This window comes from Coregonus clupeaformis, chromosome 11, assembly GCF_020615455.1.
Source record: "Coregonus clupeaformis isolate EN_2021a chromosome 11, ASM2061545v1, whole genome shotgun sequence".
Classification (NCBI taxonomy): domain Eukaryota; kingdom Metazoa; phylum Chordata; class Actinopteri; order Salmoniformes; family Salmonidae; genus Coregonus; species Coregonus clupeaformis.
The window spans coordinates 34,736,042-34,759,814 of record NC_059202.1 but is presented as its reverse complement, the minus strand read 5'-3'; the positions used below and the strand labels follow the sequence as shown (position 1 = coordinate 34,759,814).

The 23,773-nt window shown below is 41.2% G+C and overlaps 1 protein-coding gene across 1 annotated transcript; it reads left to right on the top strand.

Annotated features, from left to right (window-relative positions):
• The first annotated feature begins 1,236 nt into the window (after nt 1–1,236).
• Nucleotides 1,237–20,192, top strand: slc5a5 (solute carrier family 5 member 5). Its single transcript, XM_041891082.1, has 15 exons — nt 1,237–1,391; nt 7,676–8,101; nt 8,340–8,405; nt 10,874–10,925; nt 12,494–12,561; nt 12,669–12,823; nt 12,943–13,083; nt 14,234–14,363; nt 14,765–14,853; nt 14,950–15,062; nt 15,230–15,300; nt 15,450–15,536; nt 15,836–16,038; nt 16,270–16,373; nt 19,902–20,192. The coding sequence occupies exons 2-15, from the start codon at nt 7,736–7,738 to the stop codon at nt 20,102–20,104; spliced, it is 1,848 nt and encodes a 615-aa protein (XP_041747016.1). The 5' UTR covers nt 1,237–1,391; nt 7,676–7,735; the 3' UTR covers nt 20,105–20,192.
• The last annotated feature ends 3,581 nt before the right edge of the window (nt 20,193–23,773 follow it).

Genomic DNA, 23,773 nt, shown 5'->3' with positions numbered 1-23,773 from the left:
GAATGTAACAATGGATGTGGAAATTGCCTTTTAACTTGTAGAACCAGTTTATTGGTTGTAATTGCAAATTGGGTAGTTGTATGGTCCTGGGGCCCAAGTGCTTATGTAGGCCTACCAGTTTAAGCTCCTGTTAGACAGATTCGAGGCAGCAGCTACTCTTCCTGGGGTCCATCAACATTAAGGCAGTTATATACACAATTAAAAAGATTACATTTCATAACACTTTTCACAACACATTAAGTGTGTGCCCTCAGGCCACTACTCTACTACCACATATCTACAATACAAAATCCATGTGTGTGTTTGTATGTGTATGCGTGTGCCTGTGTGTGTGTGTTTGTCTCTTCACAGCCCCCGCTGTTCCATAAGGTGTATTTTTTTTATTTATTTTTTATCGAATTCTACTGCTTGCCTCAGTTACCTGATGTGGAATAGAGTTCCATGTAGCACTTGAAGAAACTTTTAAAGTTCTTAACATTTTCCGGATTGACTGACCTTCATGTCTTAAAGTAATGATGGACTGTCGTTTCTCTTTGCTTATTTGAGCTGTTCTTGCCGTAATATGGACTTGGTCTTTTACCAAATAGGGCTAGCTTCTGTATACCACCCTACCTTGTCACAACACAACTGATTGGCTCAAACGCATTAAGAAGGAAAGAAATTCCACAAATTAACTTTTAACAAGGCACACCTGTTAATTTGAAATGCATTTCATGTGACTACCTCATGAAGCTGGTTGAGAGAATGCCAAGAGTGTGCAAAGCTGTCATCAAGGCAAAGGGTGGCTACTTCGAAGAATATAAAATATATTTTGATTTGTTTAACAGTTTTTTGGTTACTACATGATTCCATATGTGTTATTTCATAGTTATGATTTCTTCACTATTATTCTACAATGTAGAAAATAGTAAAAATAAAGAAAAATCCTGGAATGAGTAGTTGTGTCCAAACTTTTGACTGGTACTATAAGTGAAAGTGATTTGCTTATGCTCAATTAAACATAATCAAGATCTAAACCAGTGTTCATTCTGATGCATTTACAGTGTTTTTTAACACAACATATGATTCGCCATTGGTTAATTTCAGCAGCATGAAAATAAGGAACAATTCTATTTATTAAAATCCCTCTTATTCTAATCCTCCAGGCATGTTCTACTCTTGCTCCTCCCCCAATACCTTGTTCAACACATAAAGTACCTTCCACTCAGTGTAACAGACTGAGTTTGCAGAGCCACTTTTAATGAAAGGTGCTGCTATTCTTCGTCCTCACTTGGCATTCTACAAATGTCCTAGTGTCTTAGACTATTGCCAATTGAAAGTCTGCAGAAGAAGAAGGTTAGAAGGTAAAGGGTTTTCAGAGACTGGGGATTTGAGTTTTAGAGAGGACACAGGTAAGGTTATTTGAACTTTTAAGTCAATATTTTCAAGTTTGTCAAATTGTTTTGTGGTTCTAATCTGATCACGGATACAGGTTATAATGGAATGTGTTTCCCACTTAAAACCTGTATAATGGTCTCATAACCAAACGTTGGGTTATTGAGCCAATATTTATGAACTCACTAAAAGTGCCAATGTGCGCAACTATGGTTTTAGAGGTGGGGGGGGGGTCCTCCCCCAGACATTTTTTTGCCACCTAAAGCCAATTTCCTGCATTTCTAGACAATTTCACATGATCCATGGCCCTTCTATCCAGTTATTTTTAGAACAGCAAAAAGGGCCACAGTCATCAAGCTAGCTAAGTATTAAACATGTTTAGGGGATTGATAAAAGACCGAACTAGAGCAAAGGTAATTCAATAATCAATATTGTGTTGCACTTTGAACCAAATAGCCTAACAAATGGAACAACTCTTAAAGAAGCAAAGTACAATGACTTTTGATGGTCTTTATGAAGACTTCCTCTATATCAAACGTATTTAGTCAGACAATTGTTAAAGTTTTCATGAATATATAGTTATACTCTTCACCTTTTCTGACTCTGTTTTGTCATTTACCCAGAAAGTAGTCCATGGGGTCAGGAGAGACAGTCATCTATGGTTCAAATTTGTTTCAAAAGCCACTACCAACTTAAGCTAACTTTAGGCAACAATAACCCAAAAACAATGGGAGTGATGGGGACAAGCTCACCATGTAATTGTTTTTGGGCCAAATCACCTCTAAGTAACTTCGAACCAAGTTTTTGAGTTGATTTGGTCATGCAATTTTAAACATGGTGAGCTTGCCCCTCTCCATAGTTTTTTTTGTTAAGTTAGCTCAAGTTAGCAGTGGCTCTTGAAACAAAACAAAACTGTGGATGACAGTCTCTCCTGGCCCCATATACTTCTTTCAGGGTACATGGACAAATTGAAACACCTTAGCCCCGGAACATTTAGTTTCATACCCTCATCATATAATGAAATGATGTGCCAGAACAGGAGCTACACAGACCTTTATCTGAAGGAGGAGTCCTTCACTGATTCACGTTATTTAGGCTGTATTTTGTGATGACATTGGCCTATCAGGTTTGACAAGCAACTTTTATTAGGGCTCTGATTTGCTAACCACTTTTTAGGGATGGTGAGTGCCAGAGGCAGATGTGGCAGACCTTTACAATGCTGAAGTACATTGCATTACTCTGAATACTAAGCATTTTCTGTATTATATTACTGCCCTATTAACACATATTTGTTTGAAGATAGTGATAACATGGACCACCAAGCTATTTCATTCTCTATTTTAGGACACTTGGGATCCAAAAATGGAAGGCACATATACAGTGAGCTCCAAAAGTATTGGGACAGTGACACATTTTTTGTTGTTTTGTCTCTGTACTCCAGCACTTTGGATTTTAAATGATAAAATGACTATGAGGCTCAAGTGCAGATTGTCAGCTTTAATTTGAGGTTATTGTCATCCATTCTGGGTTAACCGTTTAGAAATTACAACACTTTTTGTACATAGTTCCCCCATTTTTAGGGGACCAAATGTATTGGGACAAATTCACTTATGTGTATTGAAGTAGTCAAAAGTGTAGTATTTGGTCCCACATCCCTAGCACGCAATGATTACATCAAGCTTGTGACTCTACAAACGTATTGGTTGCATTTGCCGTTTGGTTGTGTTTCAGATTATTTTGTGCCCAATAGAAATGAATGGTAAATAATGTATTGTGTCATTTTGGAGTCATTTTTATTGTAAATGAGAATAGAATATGTTTCTAAACACTTCTACATTAATGTGGATGCTACCATGATTATGGATAGTCCTGAATGAATGGTGAATAATGATGAGTAAGAAACAGGGCATAAAATTCACACCCGCCACCTGCCAAATGCGGGTAGATTTAGGTATTGGCGAGTAAGAATGTCTATTTTACCAGCCACGTTGCAAATAAAAATGGTCAAAAGTCAAGTATGAGCACGTGCAAGTTATTGTAGAAAAATGCTGCAGCTGCAGTTTTCAAAGTATTTCAGCTGTTTTGTTTCATAGCTGCTAATCGCACAAAGAAATACTAATTCTACATCCCACCTCAGGCAGCAACACTACCTGGCAGGAGAGCTGTGCGCTCTGAGTGAAGTGCTGATAGATTATTTTTGGAGGCGCTGTGCATAACAGCTGGTCTAATTTACTCAAATCTACAAAGTGAGACTTTGTCCTCGTGTTTCTTGGATATTTACATCATTTTGATCACAAGCTCGGTTGTTTTTCAACGTTAGTTTGAGTCTGCTGCTTCAACTGATAGCGAAGAGAAGCCCTAGTTAGAGCCTACATCTCAGGCCCCGTTACCACAGTAACCTCCCGCACTTGAACATTTTGTCTCATCTGATATTTTTGTTAAAAGACTCAGGTCACACAAAAGATAAAATGAAATTGAGCAATATACAGTGAGGGAAAAAAGTATTTGATCCCCTGCTGATTTTGTACGTTTGCCCACTGACAAAGAAATGATCAGTCTATAATTTTAATGGTAGGTTTATTTGAACAGTGAGAGACAGAATAACAACAAAAAAATCCAGAAAAACGCATGTCAAAAATGTTATAAATTGATTTGCATTTTAATGAGGGAAATAAGTATTTGACCCCCTCTCAATCAGACAGATTTCTGGCTTCCAGGTGTCTTTTATACAGGTAACGAGCTGAGATTAGGAGCACACTCTTAAAGGGAGTGCTCCTAACCTCAGCTTGTTACCTGTATAAAAGACACCTGTCCACAGAAGCAATCAATCAATCAGATTCCAAACTCTCCACCATGGCCAAGACCAAAGAGCTTTTCAAGGATGTCAGGGACAAGATTGTAGACCTACACAAGGCTGGAATGGGCTACAAGACCATCGCCAAGCAGCTTGGTGAGAAGGTGACAACAGTTGGTGCAATTATTCGCAAATGGAAGAAACACAAAATAACTGTCAATCTCCCTCGGCCTGGGGCTCCATGCAAGATCTCACCTCGTGGAGTTGCAATGATCATGAGAGGCGCAGTATCGCAGTGCTAACTGTGCCACTAGAGATCCTGGTTTGAATCCAGGCTTTGTCGCAGCCGGCCGCGACCAGGAGACTCATGGGCGGCGCACAATTGGCCCAGCGTCGTCCAGGGTAGGGGAGGGAATGGCCGGCAGGGAGGTAGCTCAGTTGAAAGAGCATGGCGTTTGCAATGCCAGGATTGTGGGTTCGATTCCCACGGGGGGCCAGTATAAAAAATTAATAAAACATGTATTCACTAACTGTAAGTCGCTCTGGATAAGAGCGTCTGCTAAATGACTAAAATGTAATGTAAATGTAAACGATGAGGAATCAGCCCAGAACTACACGGGAGGATCTTGTCAATGATCTCAAGGCAGCTGGGACCATAGTCACCAAGAAAACAATTGGTAACACACTACGCCGTGAAGGACTGAAATCCTGCAGCGCCCGCAAGGTCCCCCTGCTCAAGAAAGCACATATACATGCCCATCTGAAGTTTGCCAATGAACATCTGAATGATTCAGAGGAGAACTGGGTGAAAGTGTTGTGGTCAGATGAGACCAAAATGGAGCTCTTTGGCATCAACTCAACTCGCTGTGTTTGGAGGAGGAGGAATGCTGCCTATGACCCCAAGAACACCATCCCCACCGTCAAACATGGAGGTGGAAACATTTTGCTTTGGGGGTGTTTTTCTGCTAAGGGGACAGGACAACTTCACCGCATCAAAGGGACGATGGACGGGGCCATGTACCGTCAAATCTTGGGTGAGAACCTCCTTCCCTCAGCCAGGGCATTGAAAATGGGTGGTGGATGGGTATTCCAGCATGACAATGACCCAAAACACACGGCCAAGGCAACAAAGGAGTGACTCAAGAAGAAGCACATTAAGGTTCTGGAGTGGCCTAGCCAGTCTCCAGACCTTAATCCCATAGAACATCTGAGGAGGGAGCTGAAGGTTCGAGTTGCCAAACGTCAGCCTCGAAACCTTAATGACTTGGAGAAGATCTGCAAAGAGGAGTGGGACAAAATCCCTCCTGAGATGTGTGCAAACCTGGTGGCCAACTACAAGAAAGGTCTGACCTCTGTGATTGCCAACAAGGGTTTTGCCACCAAGTACTAAGTCATGTTTTGCAGAGGGGTCAAATACTTATTTCCCTCATTAAAATGCAAATCAATTTATAACATTTTTGACATGCGTTTTTCTGGATTTTTTTGTTGTTATTCTGTCTCTCGCTGTTCAAATAAACCTACTATTAAAATTATAGACTGAACATTTCTTTGTCAGTGGGCAAACGTACAAAATCAGCAGGGGATCAAATACTTTTTCCCCTCACTGTACCACATTACTTATTACAAATTCATTTATTGTTTTAGACACATTATAAAGCATGGTCATCTGTTTAGTTATTTTCATGTAATTATGTCAAATATATTTTGACTGGTAAAAAATCTGTGTGGCTGGTCGACGTTTTTTTCATCTACCTGCCACAGTGGCTGGTGGACCAAAATGTAAATTTTAGGCCCAGGTGAGAAAGTTACAGACGCACAAATATCATACCCCCAAGACATGCTAACCTCTCACCATTACAATAACAGGGGAGCTTAGCATTTTTGGGGGGGTATGATATTTGTGCATCTAACTTTCAGACATCATTATTCACGAATCATTCAGGATTATCTCCTGTAGCTCAGTTGGTAGAGCATGGCGCTTGCAATGCCAGGGTTGTGGGTTTGATTCCCATGGGGGGCCAGTATGAAAAATGTATGCACTCACTAACTGTTAGTCGCTCTGGATAAGAGCGTCTGCTACATGACTAAAATGTAAAAAATGTAATCTGTAATCATGTTAGCATCCACATTAATGTAGTAGTGTTTAGAAACGTATTCTATTCTTATTTACAATAAATGTGACTCCAAAAAGACACAATACATTATTTATCATTCATTTTTATTGGACACAAAATAATTTGAAACGCAACCAAAACAAACAGTAAATGCATCCAACAAGTTTGGGGGGGGGGTATTGTCGGGGAAGTTGTGCCCTTGTTTATTATACAGTATAAAATGTTGTCCTGCAAACACTTGAAGAACACAAAGCTAGTGCCTTCAGAAAGTATTCATACCCCTTGATTTATTCCACATTTTGTTGTTACAGCCTGAATAAAAAATTGATTAAATATTTATATTTCTCACCCATCTACATACAATACCCCATAATGACAAAGTGAAGACATGTTTTTAGGAATTATTGCTAATTATTGAAAATGAAATGCAGAAATATCTAATTTACATAAGTATTCACACCCCTGAGTCAATACATGTTAGAATCACCTTTGGCAGCGATTATAGCTGTGAGTCTTTTTGATACACCATTCAAAGTGTAATTAATAACTTCACCATGCTCAAAGGGTTGCTTTTTTTTTTTTTACCCATCCACCAACAGGTGCCCTTCTTTTTGATGCATTGGAAAACCTCTCTGGTCTTTGTGTTGAATCTGTGTTTGAAATTCACTGCTCAACTGAGGGACCTTACAGATAATTGTATGTGTGGGGTATGTTAAACACTATTATTGCACACAGAGTGAGTCCATGCAACTTATTATGTGACTTGTTTGCTAATTTTTACTCCAGAATTTATTTAGGCTTGCCTAAACAAAGGGATTGAATACTTATTGACTCAAGACATTTGTGAACATTTCTAAAAACAATATGGGGTATTGTGTGTAGGCCAGTTACACATCTAAATTTAATCCATTTTAAATTCTGGCTGTAACACAACAACATTTGGAAAAAGTCAAGGGTTGTAAATACTTTCTGAAGGCACTATATATGGGCTCCTGAGTGGCGCAGCGGTCTAAGGCACTGCATCTCAGTGCTTAAGGCGTCACTACAGACTCCCTGGTTCGATTCCATGCTGTATCACAACCGGCCGTGATTGGGAGTCCCATAGGGCAGCGCACAATTGGCCCAGTGTCGTCCGGGTTTGGCCGGTGTAGGCCATCATTGTAAATAAGAATTTGTTCTTAACTGACTTGCCTAGTTAAATAAATAAAAAAAATGACTGGGACTAATTTTATCTGTAAATGAAAGTTTTTATGTCATTCATTTTTCTTTCTCCTAGCAACCATTTATCAGATGCTCCAATTGCAGTTGAAATGTCAAAACAGCAGTTTAAAGGTGCTATATCATATCCTCTACGTCGTAATTTATACTCATATTATGCATACATCCTATTCAGTACCAAGAAACACCTGGAGCATCTGATTCTACCGTCCAACACGATAAGGAGGACAAAGCAATGGACGGAGAACATATCACCGAACAACCACGACCAGGCTTTGTCCTGGCAGACTACGTAGTCTTTTCTGCCATGCTGCTAGTTTCCATGGGAATAGGGCTGTTCCAGGCCCTGAAGAAGAAACCGGGTGATGCCAAGGTGGATGACTTCTTCACCGGTGGCCGTAGTATGCCAGCCATACCTGTGGGAATGTCACTGTGTGCCAGTTTCATGTCAGCTGTCCAGGTCCTGGGAGTGCCAGCCGAGGCCTCCCTCTATGGTTTTAAGTTCCTCTACATGTGCCTCGGGCAAACCATCAACTCCTGTCTGACTGCATACCTGTTCCTGCCAGTGTTCTACCGCCTTGGTATCACCAGCACCAATCAGGTTTTGTTACCCTTTACATTGACAGAATCCGTAGAGATGCCATGCACACACAATACATAGCTACTAAACCTATACAAGTAAGAAATAGGGAAATAGTAACTGTTGAACTTTAAATGTTTGTGTGTGTGTGTGTGTGTGTGTGTGTGTGTGTGTGTGTGTGGGTGGGGGGGAATAGGGGAAACAGTATGTGTGGAAGGATGGTGTTTTGTTACAATTACTCTTTGCTTTGCTGTCACAGTACCTCAAGATGAGATTTGGCAGAGGGATGCAGCTGCTTGGAAGTGTCCAGTTTATAGTCTCAACAGTAAGTAAGGCAAACAGATAGAGCATACGCAAAGTCATCCTCATATGACTTATTCATAATGTTGAGGACAGAATGTGTGTATATAGACGTATAACATATATACACTACCAGTCAAAAGTTTGGACACACCTACTCATTCAAGGGTTTTTCTTTATTTTTTATATTTTTTACATTGTAGAATAATAGTGAAGACATCAAAACTATGAAATAACACATGGAATCATGTAGTAACCCAAAAAGTGTTAAACAAATCAAAATATATTTTATATTTGACATTCTTCAAATGGCCACCCTTTGCTTTGATGACAGCTTTGCACACTTGGCATTATCTCAACCAGCTTCATGAGTTAGTCACCTGGAATGCATTTCAATTAACAACTGTGCCTTCTTAAAAGTTAATTTGTGGAATTTCTTTCCTTCTTAATGCGTTTGAGACAATCAGTTGTGTTGTGACAAGGTAGGGGGGGTATACAGATGATAGCGCTATTTGGTAAAATACCAAGTCCATATTATGTCAAGAACAGTTCAAATAAGCAAAGAGAAACGACAGTCCATCATTACTTTAAACATGAAGGTCAGTCAATCCGGAAAATATCAAGAACTTTGAACTGAAGTGCAGTCACAAAGACCATCAAGCGCTATGATGAAACTGGCTCTCATGAGGACCGCCACAGGAATGGAGTTCAAGTCACAGACACATCTCAACATCAACTGTTCAGAGGGACTGTGTGAATCAGGCCTTCATGGTCGAATTGCTGCAAAGAAACCACTACTAAAGGACACCAATAATAAGAAGAGACCTGCTTGGGCCAAGACACACGAGCAATGGACATTCGATTTTTGGTTCCAACCACCGTGTCTTTGTGAGACGCAGTGTAGGTTAACAGATGATCTCTGTATGTGTAGTTCCCACCGTAAAGCATGGAGGAGGAGGTGTTACGGTGTGGGGTGCTTTGCTGGTGACACTGTCTGAGATTTATTTAGAATTCAAGGCACACTTAACCAGCATGGCTACCACAGCATTCTGCAGCGATACGCCAGTCCCACTAAGCCCAAACCAGATGGGATATCATTTGTTTTTCAACAGGACAATGACCCAACACACCTCCAGGTTGTGTAAGGGCTATTTTACCAAGAGGAGAGATGGAGTGCTGCATCAGATGACCTGGCCTCCACAATCCCCCGACCTCAACCCAATTGAGATGGTTTGGGATGAGTCGGACGGCAGAGTGAAGGAAAAGCAGCCAACAAGTGCTCAGCATATGAGGGAACTCCTTCAAGAATGGGAACTAAAGAAAAATAAAGAAAAACCCTTGAAAAACAATCCTGGTTAAGTGTGTCTTGAATTCTAAATAAATCACAGACAGTGTCACCAGCAAAGCACCATAACACATTTACATTTTAGTCATTTAGCAGACGCTCTTATCCAGAGCGACTTACAGTTAGTGAGTGTATACATTTTCATATTGCCCCCCCGTGGGAAACAAACCCACAACCCTGGCATTGCAAGCGCCATGCTCTACCAACTGAGCTACAGGGGACACCTCTCCTCCATGCTTTATGGTGGGAACTACACATGCGGAGATCATCCGTTCACCCACACCGCGTCTCACAAAGACACAGCTGTTTGAACCAAATATCTTCAATTTGGACTCCAGACCAAAGGACACATTTCCACCGGTCTAATGTCCATTGCTCATGATTCTTGGCCCAAGCAGGTCTCCTCTTCTTATTGGTGTCCTTTAGTAGTGGTTTCTTTGTAGCAATTCGACCATGAAGGCCTGATTCACGCATTCTCCTCTGAACAGTTGATGTTGAGATGTGTCTGTGACTTGAACTCCATTCCTGTGGCGGTCCTCATGAGAGCCAGTTTCATCATAGTGCTTGATGGTTTTTGCGACTGCACTTGAAGAAACTTTCAAAGTTCTTGAAATGTTCCGTATTGGCCTTCATGTCTTAAAGTAATGATGGACTGTCGTTTCTCTTTGCCTATTTGAGCTGTTCTTGCCATAATATGGACTTGGTCTTTTACCAAATAAGGCTATCTTCTGTATACCCCCCCTTGTCACAACACAACTGATTGGCTCAAACGCATTAAGAAGGAAAGAAATTCCACAAATAAACGTTTAAGAAGGCACAGCTGTTAATTTAAATGCATTCCAGGTGACTACCTCATGAAGCTGGTTGAGAGAATGCCAAGAGTGTGCAAAGCTGTCATCAAGGCAAAGGGTGGCTATTTGAAGAATCTCAAATCTTTTGATTTAACACTTTTTGGGTTACTACATGATTCCATATGTGTTATTTCATTGTTTTGATGTCTTCACTATTATTCTACAATGTAAACATTTTTAAAAATAAAGAAAGACCCTTGGTTAGGAGTAGGTGTGTCCAAACTTTTGACTGGTAGTGTATATATAAAACATCAGTTGGCCATTGATTTATGCTTTATACTTTATCATTTTCTTCAGCTGCTCTACACAGGAATAGTGATCTATGCACCATCCTCAATCCTGAGCCAAGGTATGACCTCTGGAGAAGCACAATAATGTGTTTGCAACCTCCTGTATGTAATGCATTATAAATGCATGTACAGTGGCTTGCGAACGTATTCACCCCCCTTGGCATTTTTCCTATTTTGTTGCCTTACAACCTGGAATTAAAATGGATTTTTGGGGGGGTTTGTATCATTTGATTTACATTACATGCCTACCACTTTGAAGATGCAAAATATTTTTTATTGTGAAACAAACAAGAAATAACACAAAAAAACAGAACTTGAGCGTGCATAACTAGGCCATTCCAAGACATTTAAATGTTTTGAGTGTTGCTTTAACAGTATGCTTAGGGTCATTGTCCTGCTGGAAGGTGAACCTCCGTTCCAGCCTCAAATATCTGGAAGACTGAAACAGGTTTCCCTCAAGAATTTCCCTGTATTTAGCGCCATCCATCATTCCTTCAATTCTGACCAGTTTCCCAGTCCCTGCCGATGGAAAACATCCCCACAACATGATGCTGCCACCACCATGCTTTACTGTGGGGATGGTGTTCTCGGGGTGATGAGAGGTGTTGGGTTTGCGCCAGACATTGCGTTTTCCTTGAAGGCCAAAAAGCTAGTCTCATCTGACCAGAGTACCTTCTTCCATATGTTTGGGGAGTCTCCCACATGCCTTTTGGCGAACACCAAACGTGTTTGCTTATTTTTTTCTTTAAGCAATGGCTTTTTTCTGGCCACTCTTCCGTTAAGCCCAGCTCTGTGGAGTGTACGGCTTAAAGTGGTCCTATGGACCGATAATACAATCTCCGCTGTGGATCTTTGCAGCTCCTTCAGGGTTATCTTTGGCCTCTTTGTTGCCTCTCTGATTAATGCCCTCCTTGCCTGGTCCATGAGTTTTGGTGGGTGGCCCTCTCTTGGCAGGTTTGTTGTGGTGCCATATTCTTTCCATTTTTTAATAATGGATTTAATGGTGCTCCGTGGGATGTTCAGAGTTTCTGATATTTTTTTATAACCCAACCCTGATCTGTACTTCTCCACAACTTTGTCTCTGACCTGTTTGGAGAGCTCCTTGGTCTTCATGGTGCCGCTTGTTTGGTGGTGCCACTTGCTTAGTGGTGTTGCAGACTCTGGGGCCTTTCAGAACAGATGTGTGTATATATACTGAGATCATGTGACAGATCATGTGTCACTTAGATTGCACACAGGTGGACTTTATTTAACTAATTATGTGACTTCTGAAGGTAATTAGTTGCACCAGATCTTATTTAGGGGCTTCATAGCAAAGGGGGTGAATACATATGCACGCACCACTTTTCCGTTATTTTTTTCATTTCACTTCACCAATTTGGACTATTTTGTGTATGTCCATTACATGAAATCAAAATCCATTTAAATTACAGGTTGTAATGCAACAAAATAGGAAAAACACCAAGGGGGATGAATACTTTTGCAAGGCACTGTATGCCTATAGAGACCATGAGCTGTTGTGAAGGCGTAGTAAGCGTTATAATGCTCTATCCCACCTGTGTGTGATACATTAGCAATGTGTTATGTACAATTGTTATTAATAAATGTTTTAATTATTGTATTCCAGCCACTGGGCTCAATATGTGGGCGTCCCTCTTCTCAACTGGGTTCATTTGTACTCTTTACACCACATTGGTAAGACTTAGAGAACGCCTTCTCCATACTTCACATCAAATGGACTGTATTAGAGCAGGCTGCTACTCTGAGCCTGTCTGTCTGTCTGTCTGTCCTCCGCACCACAGGGGGGCATGAAAGCAGTCATCTGGACAGACGTGTTCCAGATCCTGGTCATGCTCTCTGGCTTCATCGCCATCTTCATCCAGGGCACTGTTTTGGTTGGTGGGCCAGCAATGGTTTTGGAGATTGCCAACAATGGATCACGCATGAACTTTAATGAGTAAAAAAACTGCCTTTTATTCAACTAACAATATGCCTTTCAGCTATCCATTGCATAATGGGCTAAAATAAAATCACACTTACCATTACTACACCATCAATACCTTCTCTTTTGATCAGTTTTGACTTCGACCCAAGGAGGCGATACACATTCTGGAGCTTTACTGTTGGCGGTACGCTGGTGTGGCTGTCCATGTATGGTGTAAACCAGGCACAGGTGCAACGCTACATCTCCTGCAGAACAGAGCGACAGGCCCAGTGGTGAGTGCAGACGTCCGCTTTCAGCAAAGCCTATGGTGGATCACAGTTTCTTATTTTCACATAAGATAATGCAAGATCATGTAAGATCAAGATCATAAGATCATGTGCAAATTCACGTTTTGTGAAATATATTAATTTTTAGCGCTGCCAATGAATAAAAGCAGATTCTAGATTCTTTAGACCTTCCTATATAAAAAAGGGAGGAATATAACTGTGACCAACTGGACTAGTAGTATAAAATAAACTGGTAGTATGCAACCTCTTGGTTTATACAGAAGCAAAGGGAAGTTCTGAAATACTAAGGAACCCTGACGCATACAGGCTATCAAATGAACGTTAAGAGAAGCACAGTGCACGTTCAATAGTTTGTTATACAGTAAGTAAAATGAGCAATGGTGTTTTATCATTTACAAATAAGAGACACAAATCACAATAGCTTCACACATGAAAGGCTGATTACTGATAGAAAGGTTCAGAGTAATTAGACTAGAAGGATGTAACGATTCCCAAATCACTCCAGAATGACTCCCTTTACCCTATAAGATGCACAGCACTTCTGTAAGGAACATTTTCAGTATTTGTTTAGACCAGGGCTATCCAACCCTGTTCCTGGAGAGCTACTCTCCTGTAGGTTTTCAATCCAACTCCAGTTGAAACTAACATGATTCATCTTATCAACCAGCTGATTGTTAGAATCAGGTGCGCTAGATTACGGTTGGAGATAGAACCTACAGGACAGTAGCTCTCCAGGAAAAGGGTTGGAGATAGAACCTACAGGACAGTAGCTCTCCAGGAAAAGGGTTGGCGAGCCCTGGTTTAGACCATCCCTTTTGACAACTCACTCAAATGATGGCAGTCCAGCAGAGTCCCTGTCCCTATCCCAGATTAGTTGGACTAGAGGGAATGGTGTCCATGTCTTGCCCACAAGACCAGGGCCCTTATTCATAAAGTGCGATCCTCAGATAACGAGTGCTGATCTAGGATCAGTTTTACCTTTTAGAATATAATGAATAAGATCAGCACACAGGACGTCTACTGATAAAACACTGTCTATTGACCGATAATATAAAACAAGGATGTTTGCTGAAAAATAATGTCTCACAAGGCTGCACTGGAATAAACGTGGATGTTTGCTTATCCTTCTCTGCAGGGCGTTGTTCGTCAACCAAGTGGGCTTGTGTCTCGTTGTGGGCAGTGCAGCCACCTGTGGCATTGTCATGTTTGCCTTGTACTCTCACTGTGACCCTTTGAAATCTGGAAAGATTGCTGCTCCAGACCAGGTAATGAGTAATGACATAACTACTACAATCTACACCAGTGGTTGCCAACTTTTGTTGTAGCTTCAGACAAACATACCTGATTCAACTCATTGAGGGCCTGATGATTAGTTGACAAGTTGAATCAGGTGTGCTTGTCTGGGACTACAATACAAATGTGTACTGTTGGGGGTATTCGAAGACCGGAGTGGTCCTAAAGGGGTATTCGAAGACCGGAGTGGTCCTAAAGGGGTGGTCCTAAAGTGAAATCTACATCCACTCATGGTACCAGGCGAGCTAAAGTGAATACACCCAATGAACTCTCACAGAATCGTAAACATTTTATTTTCTCCCTTCTTATGAAATGATTGCGCTTGTGTTAATATTTGGGCTCTCATACATTTCCCCTCTCCTCTCTTTCAAAGTATATGCCATACTTGGTGCTGGACATCTTTCAAGACCACCCTGGCTTTCCCGGTCTTTTTCTGGCTTGTGCATACAGTGGCACCCTGAGGTATCCAATCCCTGTCTGTAATATGCATCAAATCATAAATCAGCATATGACTGACACCACTGATGACATCATTGCTGGTAATTCACTGCTTTACAGTACCGCCTCCACCAGCATCAACGCCATGGCAGCTGTTACCATGGATGATCTACTGAAACCACATCTAGCCAACATGTCACAGAAGAGGTTGATTTTCATTTCCAGAGGGTTGTGTAAGCGCAATTTTAAAGTTATATTTTTATATTAGGTCAGCAACTCTTTCTATGAAGTGAAAAACACCCTAAATAGTTAGATTTTTTAAATAATTTGGTACAAAACAATGTGACCTTTATCAAGCTGGCATTGTAGCGTCTAATGTGTCACTGTGTTTTGGTTTTAGCTTTCATGTATGGGTCTGGATGTATCACAGTGGCTGCTCTCTCATCCTTCTTGGACTGGGGAGTTCTTCAAGTAGGTCCCTCCCTTCACCATATTACATTCCTCCTCATGTTTAAAGTCTCCGTAGGCCACAGACTATGTCCTGTATGTCCTGACATACAGCCATAAGCCTTGGGGACTGAGAATAATGAAGGAGTTGTCCTTATTCCTCTCCTCCTCAGGGGTCCTTCACAGTCATGGGAGTGGTCAGTGGCCCACTTCTTGGGGCTTTCATCCTGGGGATGTTTGTTCCAGCTAGTAACAGGCCGGTGAGTTGGACAAGATTATGTTTGCTTTGTACAATGGGAACATTTGGGAGGAGAGTGAAGATCAGCTGTTCATGTAATCAGAGTTACAGGGGTGTCCATCCATGGTTATATTTTGATGCTTAGGAGGGTGCCCTGATTTGTTATGGGGGTATTGCCCAGTACCCTTTTTCACCTTTGTAATTATAACCCTCCATAGGAAGAATATCAGTACAGCTAATGCCACAGTTTTGTTTTAGCTGATTCCAGAGAATTCCATAATGACTTCTGAGTGTGGATCGCCTTTTTACTTTTGTCTTCAGGGCGTGTTTAGTGGTGTGGTGGTGGGCTTCTCCATCTCCTTGTGGCTGGTCATTGGATCAACCCTCCATCCTCCCAGTCTGCAGACCATGGGAGTCCTGCCCACCTATACAGATCAGTGTCCATCAAGTAACAGCACAGTCAACAGCAGCCTGGGCATGGACACACCCTCCGTCTCCACGCCTCTTCCCCTATTTCAACATGGGTGAGGAAGAGATATGGAGAGACATACTAACAAACTGAGAGTAGTGTACCACCAGTACAAGTAGAAAAAGTGTGTTATTATCAGAAATCATATATCTAATTAAAGTGTTCATAACTCATTAACTCGTCTCTTACCTTGAATGTTGGCCCAGATTTTCCTGGTCGGGTCACATAGTCAGGAAAAGTTATTGGCCTTATGAGGTACGCTAACCAAGGAAACATTTCTCCACAGACTGACGAGTCTGCAGAACTTTTATTCCATGTCCTACCTCTACTTTGGTGCTGTGGGGACAATTTCAGTGGTGCTGGTTGGGGTAGCTGTGAGCTATGCAACAGGTAATGAAAACACTTTTATTACTGCAAAAGGACATGTCTGTTTTTTTAAATTTCTTTATCGTTTCCTTCATTTCCTCCTCAATGTTCTTATTGTTAATACCATGTCATGGCCATTCAGCTCAGGCAGACACAGTGCATTCGGAAAGTATTCAGACCCCTTGACTTTTTCCACATTTTGTTACGTTACAGCCTTATTCTAAAATTGATTACATTGTTTTTTCCCTCAATCTACACACAATACCCCATAAAAAAGTTTTTTAGAAATTTGTGCAAATCTATTACAAATAAAAAACTGAAATATCACATTTACATAAGTATTCAGACCCTTTACTCAGTACTTTGTTGAAGCACCTTTGGCAGCGATTACAGCCTATAGTCTTCTTGGGTATGACGCTACACGCTTGGCACACCTGTATTTGGGGAGTTTCTCCCATTCTTCTCTGCAGATCCTCTCAAGCTCTGTCAGGTTGGATGGGGAGCGTCGCTGCACAGCTATTTTCAGGTCTCTCCAGAGATGTTTGATCGGGTTCAAGTCCGGGCTCTGGCTGGGCCACTCAAGGACATTCAGATAGTTGTCCCGAAGGCACTCCTGCATTGTTTTGGCTGTGTGCTTAGGGTCGTTGTCCTGTTGGAAGGTGAACCTTCTCCCCAGTCTGAGGTCCTGAGGGCTCTGGAGCAGGTTTTCATCAAGGATCTCTCTGTACTTTGCTCTGTTAATATTTCCCTCGATCCTGACTAGTCTCCCAGTCCCTGCCGCTGAAAAACATCCCCACAGCATGATGCTACCACCACCATACTTTACCATAGGGATGGTGCCTGGTTTCCTCCAGATGTGACACTTGACATTCAGGACGAAGAGTTCAATCTTTGTTTCATCAGACAGGAGAATCTTGTTGTACAAGTGGGCTGTCGTGCCTTTTACTGAGGAGTGGCTTCCGTCTGGCCACTCTACCATAAAGGCCTGATTGGTGGAGTGCTGCAGAGATGGTTGTCCTTTTGGAAGGTTCTCCCATCTCCACAGAGGAACTCTGGAGCTCTACGGACAATTACTTCGACCTCATGGCTTGGTTTTTGCTCTGACATGCACTGTCAACTGTGGGACCTTATATAGACAGGTGTGTGCCTTTCCAAATCATGTCCAATCAATTTAATTTACCACAGGTGGACTCCAATCAAGTTGTACAAACATCTGAAGGATGATCAATGGAAACAGGATGCACCTGAGCTCAATTTCAAGTCTCATAGCAAAGGGTCTGAATACGTATGTAAATATATTTATTTTTTATAAATTAGCAAACATTTCTAAAACCCTATTTTCGCTTTCTCGTTATGGGATATTGTGTGTACATTGATGAAGAAAAATGTAATCCATTTTAGAATAAGGCTGTAACGTAACAAAATGTGGAAAAAGGGAAGGGGTCTGAATACTTTCCGAATGCACTGTATATATATATTACAGTGGTGTGAAAAAGTGTTTGCCCCCTTCCTGATTTGTTATTTGTTTGCATGTTTGTCACACTTAAATGTTTCAGATCATCAAACTAATTTAAATATTAGTCAAAGATAACACAAGTAAACACAAAATGCAGTTTTGAAATGAAGGTTGTTATTATTAAGGGTAAACTAAATCCAAACCTACATGGCCCTGTGTGAAAAGGTGTTTGCCCCCCTGTTATAACACAACTCAACTGTGGTTTATCACACCTGAGTTCAATTCCTCTAGCCACACCCAGGCCTGATTACTGCCACACCTGTTCTCAATCAAAGAATCGCTTAAATAGGACCTGCCTGACAAAGTAGACCAAAAGATCCTCAAAAGCTAGACGTCATGCCGAGATCCAAAGAAATTCAGGAACAAATGAGAAAGAAAGTAATTGAGATCCATCAGTCTGGAAAAGGTTATAAAGCCATTTCTAAAGCTTTGGGACTCCAGCTGTCAAGGGGTGCTGAAGGTGGGTGTGGTGCATGAATCAAGCACAGGACGCAGAAGCTCAGTCCAAAAGACTTTAGTGCAATATTCACGTAGAAAATAAGCACAATAAGCCCGAAGGCGAAATAACGGCGCACACAGGCGTCAAACAAACGGCGCACTAACATGTGCGAAAAACCTCTCCAAAACACTGGAGGGAAGTACGTAGCTCCAACACAAAACAGAAGAGCAATCACACACAAAGACAAACACACACAACGAGAACTAAATAGGACACTAACGAGGACTAACAAGACACAGGTGTACAACATCAAGACAAAACCAAACGAACATGAAACATAGATCGGTGGCAGCTAGTACTCCGGGGACGACGACCGCCGAAGCCTGCCCGAACCAGGAGGAGGAGCAGCCTCGGCCGAAACCGTGACACCAGCGAACCACAGTGAGAGCCATTATCCACAAATGGCGAAAACATGGAACAGTGGTGAACCTTCCCAGGAGTGGCCGGCCGACCAAAATTACCCCAAGAGCGCAGCGACGACTCATCCAAGAGGTCACAAAAGACCCCACAACAACATCCAAAGAGCTGCAGGCCTCACTTGCCTCACTTAAGGTCAGTGTTCATGACTCCACCATAAGAAAGAGACTGGGCAAAAATGGCCTGCATGGCAGAGTTCCAAGACGAAAACCACTGCTGAGCAAAAATAACATTAAGGCTCGTCTCATTTTTGCCAGAAAACATCTTGATGATCCCCAAGACCTTTGGGAAAATACGCTGTGGACTGACGAGACATAAGTTGAACTTTTTGGAAGGTGTGTGTCCCATTACATCTGGCGTAAAAGTAACACCGCATTTCAGAAAAAGAACATCATACCAACAGTAAAATATGGTGGTGGTAGTGTGATGGTCTGGGCCTGTTTTGCTGCTTCAGGACCTGGAAGACTTGCTGTGATAAATGGAACCATGAATTCTGCTGTCTACCAAAAAATCCTGAAGGAGAATGTCCGGCCATCTGTTCGTGACCTCAAGCTGAAGCGAACTTGGGTTCTGCAGCAGGACAATGATCCAAAACACACCAGCAAGTCCACTTCTGATGAAAATGAAGACTTTGGAGTGGCCTAGTCAAAGTCCTGACCTGAATCCTATTGAGATGCTGTGGCATGACCTTAAAAAGGCAGTTCATACTCGAAAACCCTCCAATGTGGCTGAATTACAACAATTCTGCAAAGATGAGTGGGCCAAAATTCCTCCACAGCGCTGTAAAAGACTCATTGCAAGTTATCGCAAACGCTTGATTGCAGTTGTTGCTGCTAAGGGTGGCCCAACCAGTTATTAGGTTGTAGGGGTCAATCACTTTTTAACACAGGGCCATGTGGGTTTGGATTTTGTTTTCCCTTAATAATAACAACCTTCATTTCAAAACTACATTTTGTGTTTACTTGTGTTATCTTTGACTAATATTTAAATTTGTTTGATCTGAAACATTTAAGTGTGACAAACATGCAAACAAATAAGAAATCAGGAAGGGGGCAAACACTTTTTCACACCACTGTATATATATATATATCTATATATGATTTTTTCTGTTTATAAACAGGACCTACCAAGAGAAATACCATTGACCCTGGCTTGCTCTGGTGGGACCTGCAAAAGAAAACCCTGGACAGTCAGATGGACAATCCACAGATAGTGCCTCTACACCACTTGCACAATGAAGATGTTGATGAAAAAGAGGCCCTGAGTGCTACGCGGAAAACAACCTTACCTCAATGTTCCCCAATAAAGTATAGAGAGCTTTGAGAGAAGAAGGGTGGACATATATACACAGTACTAGTCAAAAGTTGACACACCTACTCATTCTGGAGTTTGTCTTTATTTTTACTATTTTCTAAATTGTAGAATAATAGTGAAGACATCAAAACTATGAAATAACACATATGGAATCATGTAGTAACCATAAAAGTGTTAAACAAATCAAAATATATTTTATATTTGAGATTCTTCTAATAAAAACCCCTTGCCTTGATGACAGTGTGCAAAGCTGTCATCAAGGCAAATGGTTTTTATTTGAAGAATCTTGGATATAAAATATATTTTGATTTGTTTAACACTTTTATGGTTACTACATGATTCCATATGTGTTATTTCATAGTTTTGATGTCTTCACTATTATTCTACAATGTAGAAATAAAGATAAATCATTGAATGAGTAGGTGTGTCCAAACTTTTGACTGGTACTGTATATTGAAAGGGACAGAAATTGTCATCCTCAGGCACAGCAGTTTAATTGAGGTTCTTCAGCAACATGTATATCATGTATAATTATCTGAGGTAGCCAGTATATGTTCATATCATGTGTTTTGAATAGCATATTTTGGGTTGGTCTTTCATTTTAAAATGTGATTTCATTGTGGTTATATAAGGGGATATAGCAGACCTAGATCAATACTGATTTAGCTTGGAGTATGCACTTTTGGGACATTTCCCTTGGTTCCATAGTACCAGGAAAACAAAACCAAGTGCAGCTCAAGTATTTGAAAGCATTTGACCTTGGTCTGTTATGTATTATACTATGTTACATAGTTGTAAGCAATATAAAAGCCTGACTATACACTACAGTTTTACAGCATCTGCCTGTATAACTACCATGCAAATACAGTTATAGTAACACTTAAGTAGAATGGAAAGGTTTATTTAATTGTAGTCAGTTGGCAAGACTTGTTGAATGGCATCAATCAATAGAATAAAATAAAGCCACAGACGTTTTTTTGTCATTGATCAAAGGACCTTTCACAAAGGAGTCCATTATGGTTCTGTCCACACGCCTTATCGGCTACACACACACCTGCAATTCCAACAGTGGGCGATGATAAAAATGAAACCCAAAGAGAGCATCTGCAACCAAAGTGTTGACCCATCCTAATATCTCCAAGCCTCCTTTCCTCCTGATATAAGCTCAAAATAAGAAAAATCTCATATGAAAGAACTGGACAGATGAATGGACATTCCCAGCAGTTATTCATTATAATGCCTTCACTTGACTTCAGTGCAGATGAAGGAAAGGAGACAAGTATAGGAATCCACTTTAGACTATTGAGATGCAGCTTTATGCTCAGGGATATTCTTTGAAATCCAGGCTTATAGACTGGTTGGTTGTTTAGCAACAAAACCAACGAGTACGCAACTATGGGGCAAAACAGACGGGGTTGGCTTAGATTGTTCACAACATGTAAACTATATTTGAAAACATAAATGTGCACAATGAGCACTTGTCTCTCAAATATAGTTGTCGGAAGTTTACATACACCTTAGCCAAATACATTTAAACTCAGTTTTTCACAATTCCTGATATTTAATCCTAGAAAAAATTCCCTGTCTTAGGTCAGTTAGGATCACAACTTTTTATTTTAAGAATGTGAAATGTCAGAATAATAGTAGAGAGAATGATTTATTTTAGCTTTTATTTATTTCATCACATTCCCAGTGGGTCAGAAGTTTACATACACTCAATTAGTATTTGGTAGCATTGCCTTTAAATTGTTTAACTTGGGTCAAACGTTTCGGGTAGCCTTCCACAAGCTTCCCACAATAAATTGGGTGAATTTTGGCCCATTACTCCTGACAGAGCTGGTGTAACTGAGTCAGGTTTGTAGGCCTCCTTGCTCGCACATGCTTTTTCAGTTCTGCCCACAAATTTTCTATAGGATTGAGGTCAGGGCTTTGTGATGGCCACTCCAATACCTTGACTTTGTTGTCCTTAAGCCATTTTGGCACAACTTTGGAAGTATGCTTGGGGTTATTGTACATTTGGAAGACCATTTGCGATCAAGCTTTAACTTCCTGACTGATGTCTTGAGTTGCTTCAATATATCCACATAATTTTTCTTCCTCATGATGCCATCTATTTTGTGAAGTGCACTGGTCCCTCCTGCAGCAAAGCACCCCCACAGCATGATGCTGCCACCCCCGTGCTTCACGGTTGGGATGGTGTTCTTCGGCTTGCAAGTACCCCCTTTTTCCTCCAAACATAACGATGGTCATTATGGCCAAACAGTTATATTTTTGTTTCATCAGACCAGAGGACATTTCTCCAAAAAGTACGATCTTTATCCCCATGTGCAGTTGCAAACCGTGGTCTGGCTTTTTTATGCCGGTTTTGGAGCAGTGGCTTCTTCCTTGCTGAGCGGCCTTTCAGGTTATGTCGATATAGGACTAGTTTTACAGTGGATATAGATACTTTTGTACCTGTTTCCTCCAGCATCTTCACAAGGTCCTTTGCTGTTGTTCTGGGATTTATTTGCACTTTTCGCACCAAACTACGTTCATCTCTAGGAGACAGAATGCGTCTCCTTACTGAGCAGTATGACGGCTGCATGGTCCCATGGTGTTTATACTTGCGTACTATTGTTTGTACAGATGAACGTGGTACCTTCAGGTGTTTGGAAATTGCTCCCAAGGATGATCAGACTGTGGAGATCTACAATTGGCTGATTTCTTTTGATTATCCCATGATGTCAAGCAAAGAGGCACTGAGTTTGACAGTAGGCCTTGAAATACATCCTCAGGTACACCTCCAATTGACTCAAATAATGTCAATTAGCCTATCAGAAGCTTCTAAAGCTATGAATTTTCCAAGCTGTGTAAAGGCACAGTCAACTTAGTGTATGTAAACTTCTGACCCACTGGAATTGTTATACAGTGAATTAAAGTGGGGAAAAAAGTATTTAGTCAGCCACCAATTGTGCATGTTCTCCCACTTAAAAAGATGAGAGAGGCCTGTAATTTTCATCATAGGTACACGTCAACTATGACAGACAAATTGTGGAAAAAAATCCAGAAAATCACATTGTAGGATTTTTAATGAATTTATTTGCAAATTATGGTGGAAAATAAGTATTTGGTCACCTACAAACAAGCAAGATTTCTGGCTCTCACAGACCTGTAACTTCTTCTTTAAGAGGCTCCTCTGTCCTCCACTCGTTACCTGTATTAATGGCACCTGTTTGAACTTGTTATCAGTATAAAAGACACCTGTCCACAACCTCAAACAGTCACACTCCAAACTCCACTATGGCCAAGACCAAAGAGCTGTCAAAGGACACCAGAAACAAAATTGTAGACCTGCACCAGGCTGGGAAGACTGAATCTGCAATAGGTAAGCAGCTTGGTTTGAAGAAATCAACTGTGGGAGCAATTTATTAGGAAATGGAAGACATACAAGACCACTGATAATCTCCCTCGATCTGGGGCTCCACTCAAGATCTCACCCTGTGGGGTCAAAATGATCACAAGAACGGTGAGCAAAATCCCAGAACCACACGGGGGGACCTAGTGAATGACCTGCAGAGAGCTGGGACCAAAGTAACAAAGCCTACCATCAGTAACACACTACGCCGCCAGGGACTCAAATCCTGCAGTGCCAGACGTGTCCCCCTGCTTAAGCCAGTACATGTCCAGGCCCGTCTGAAG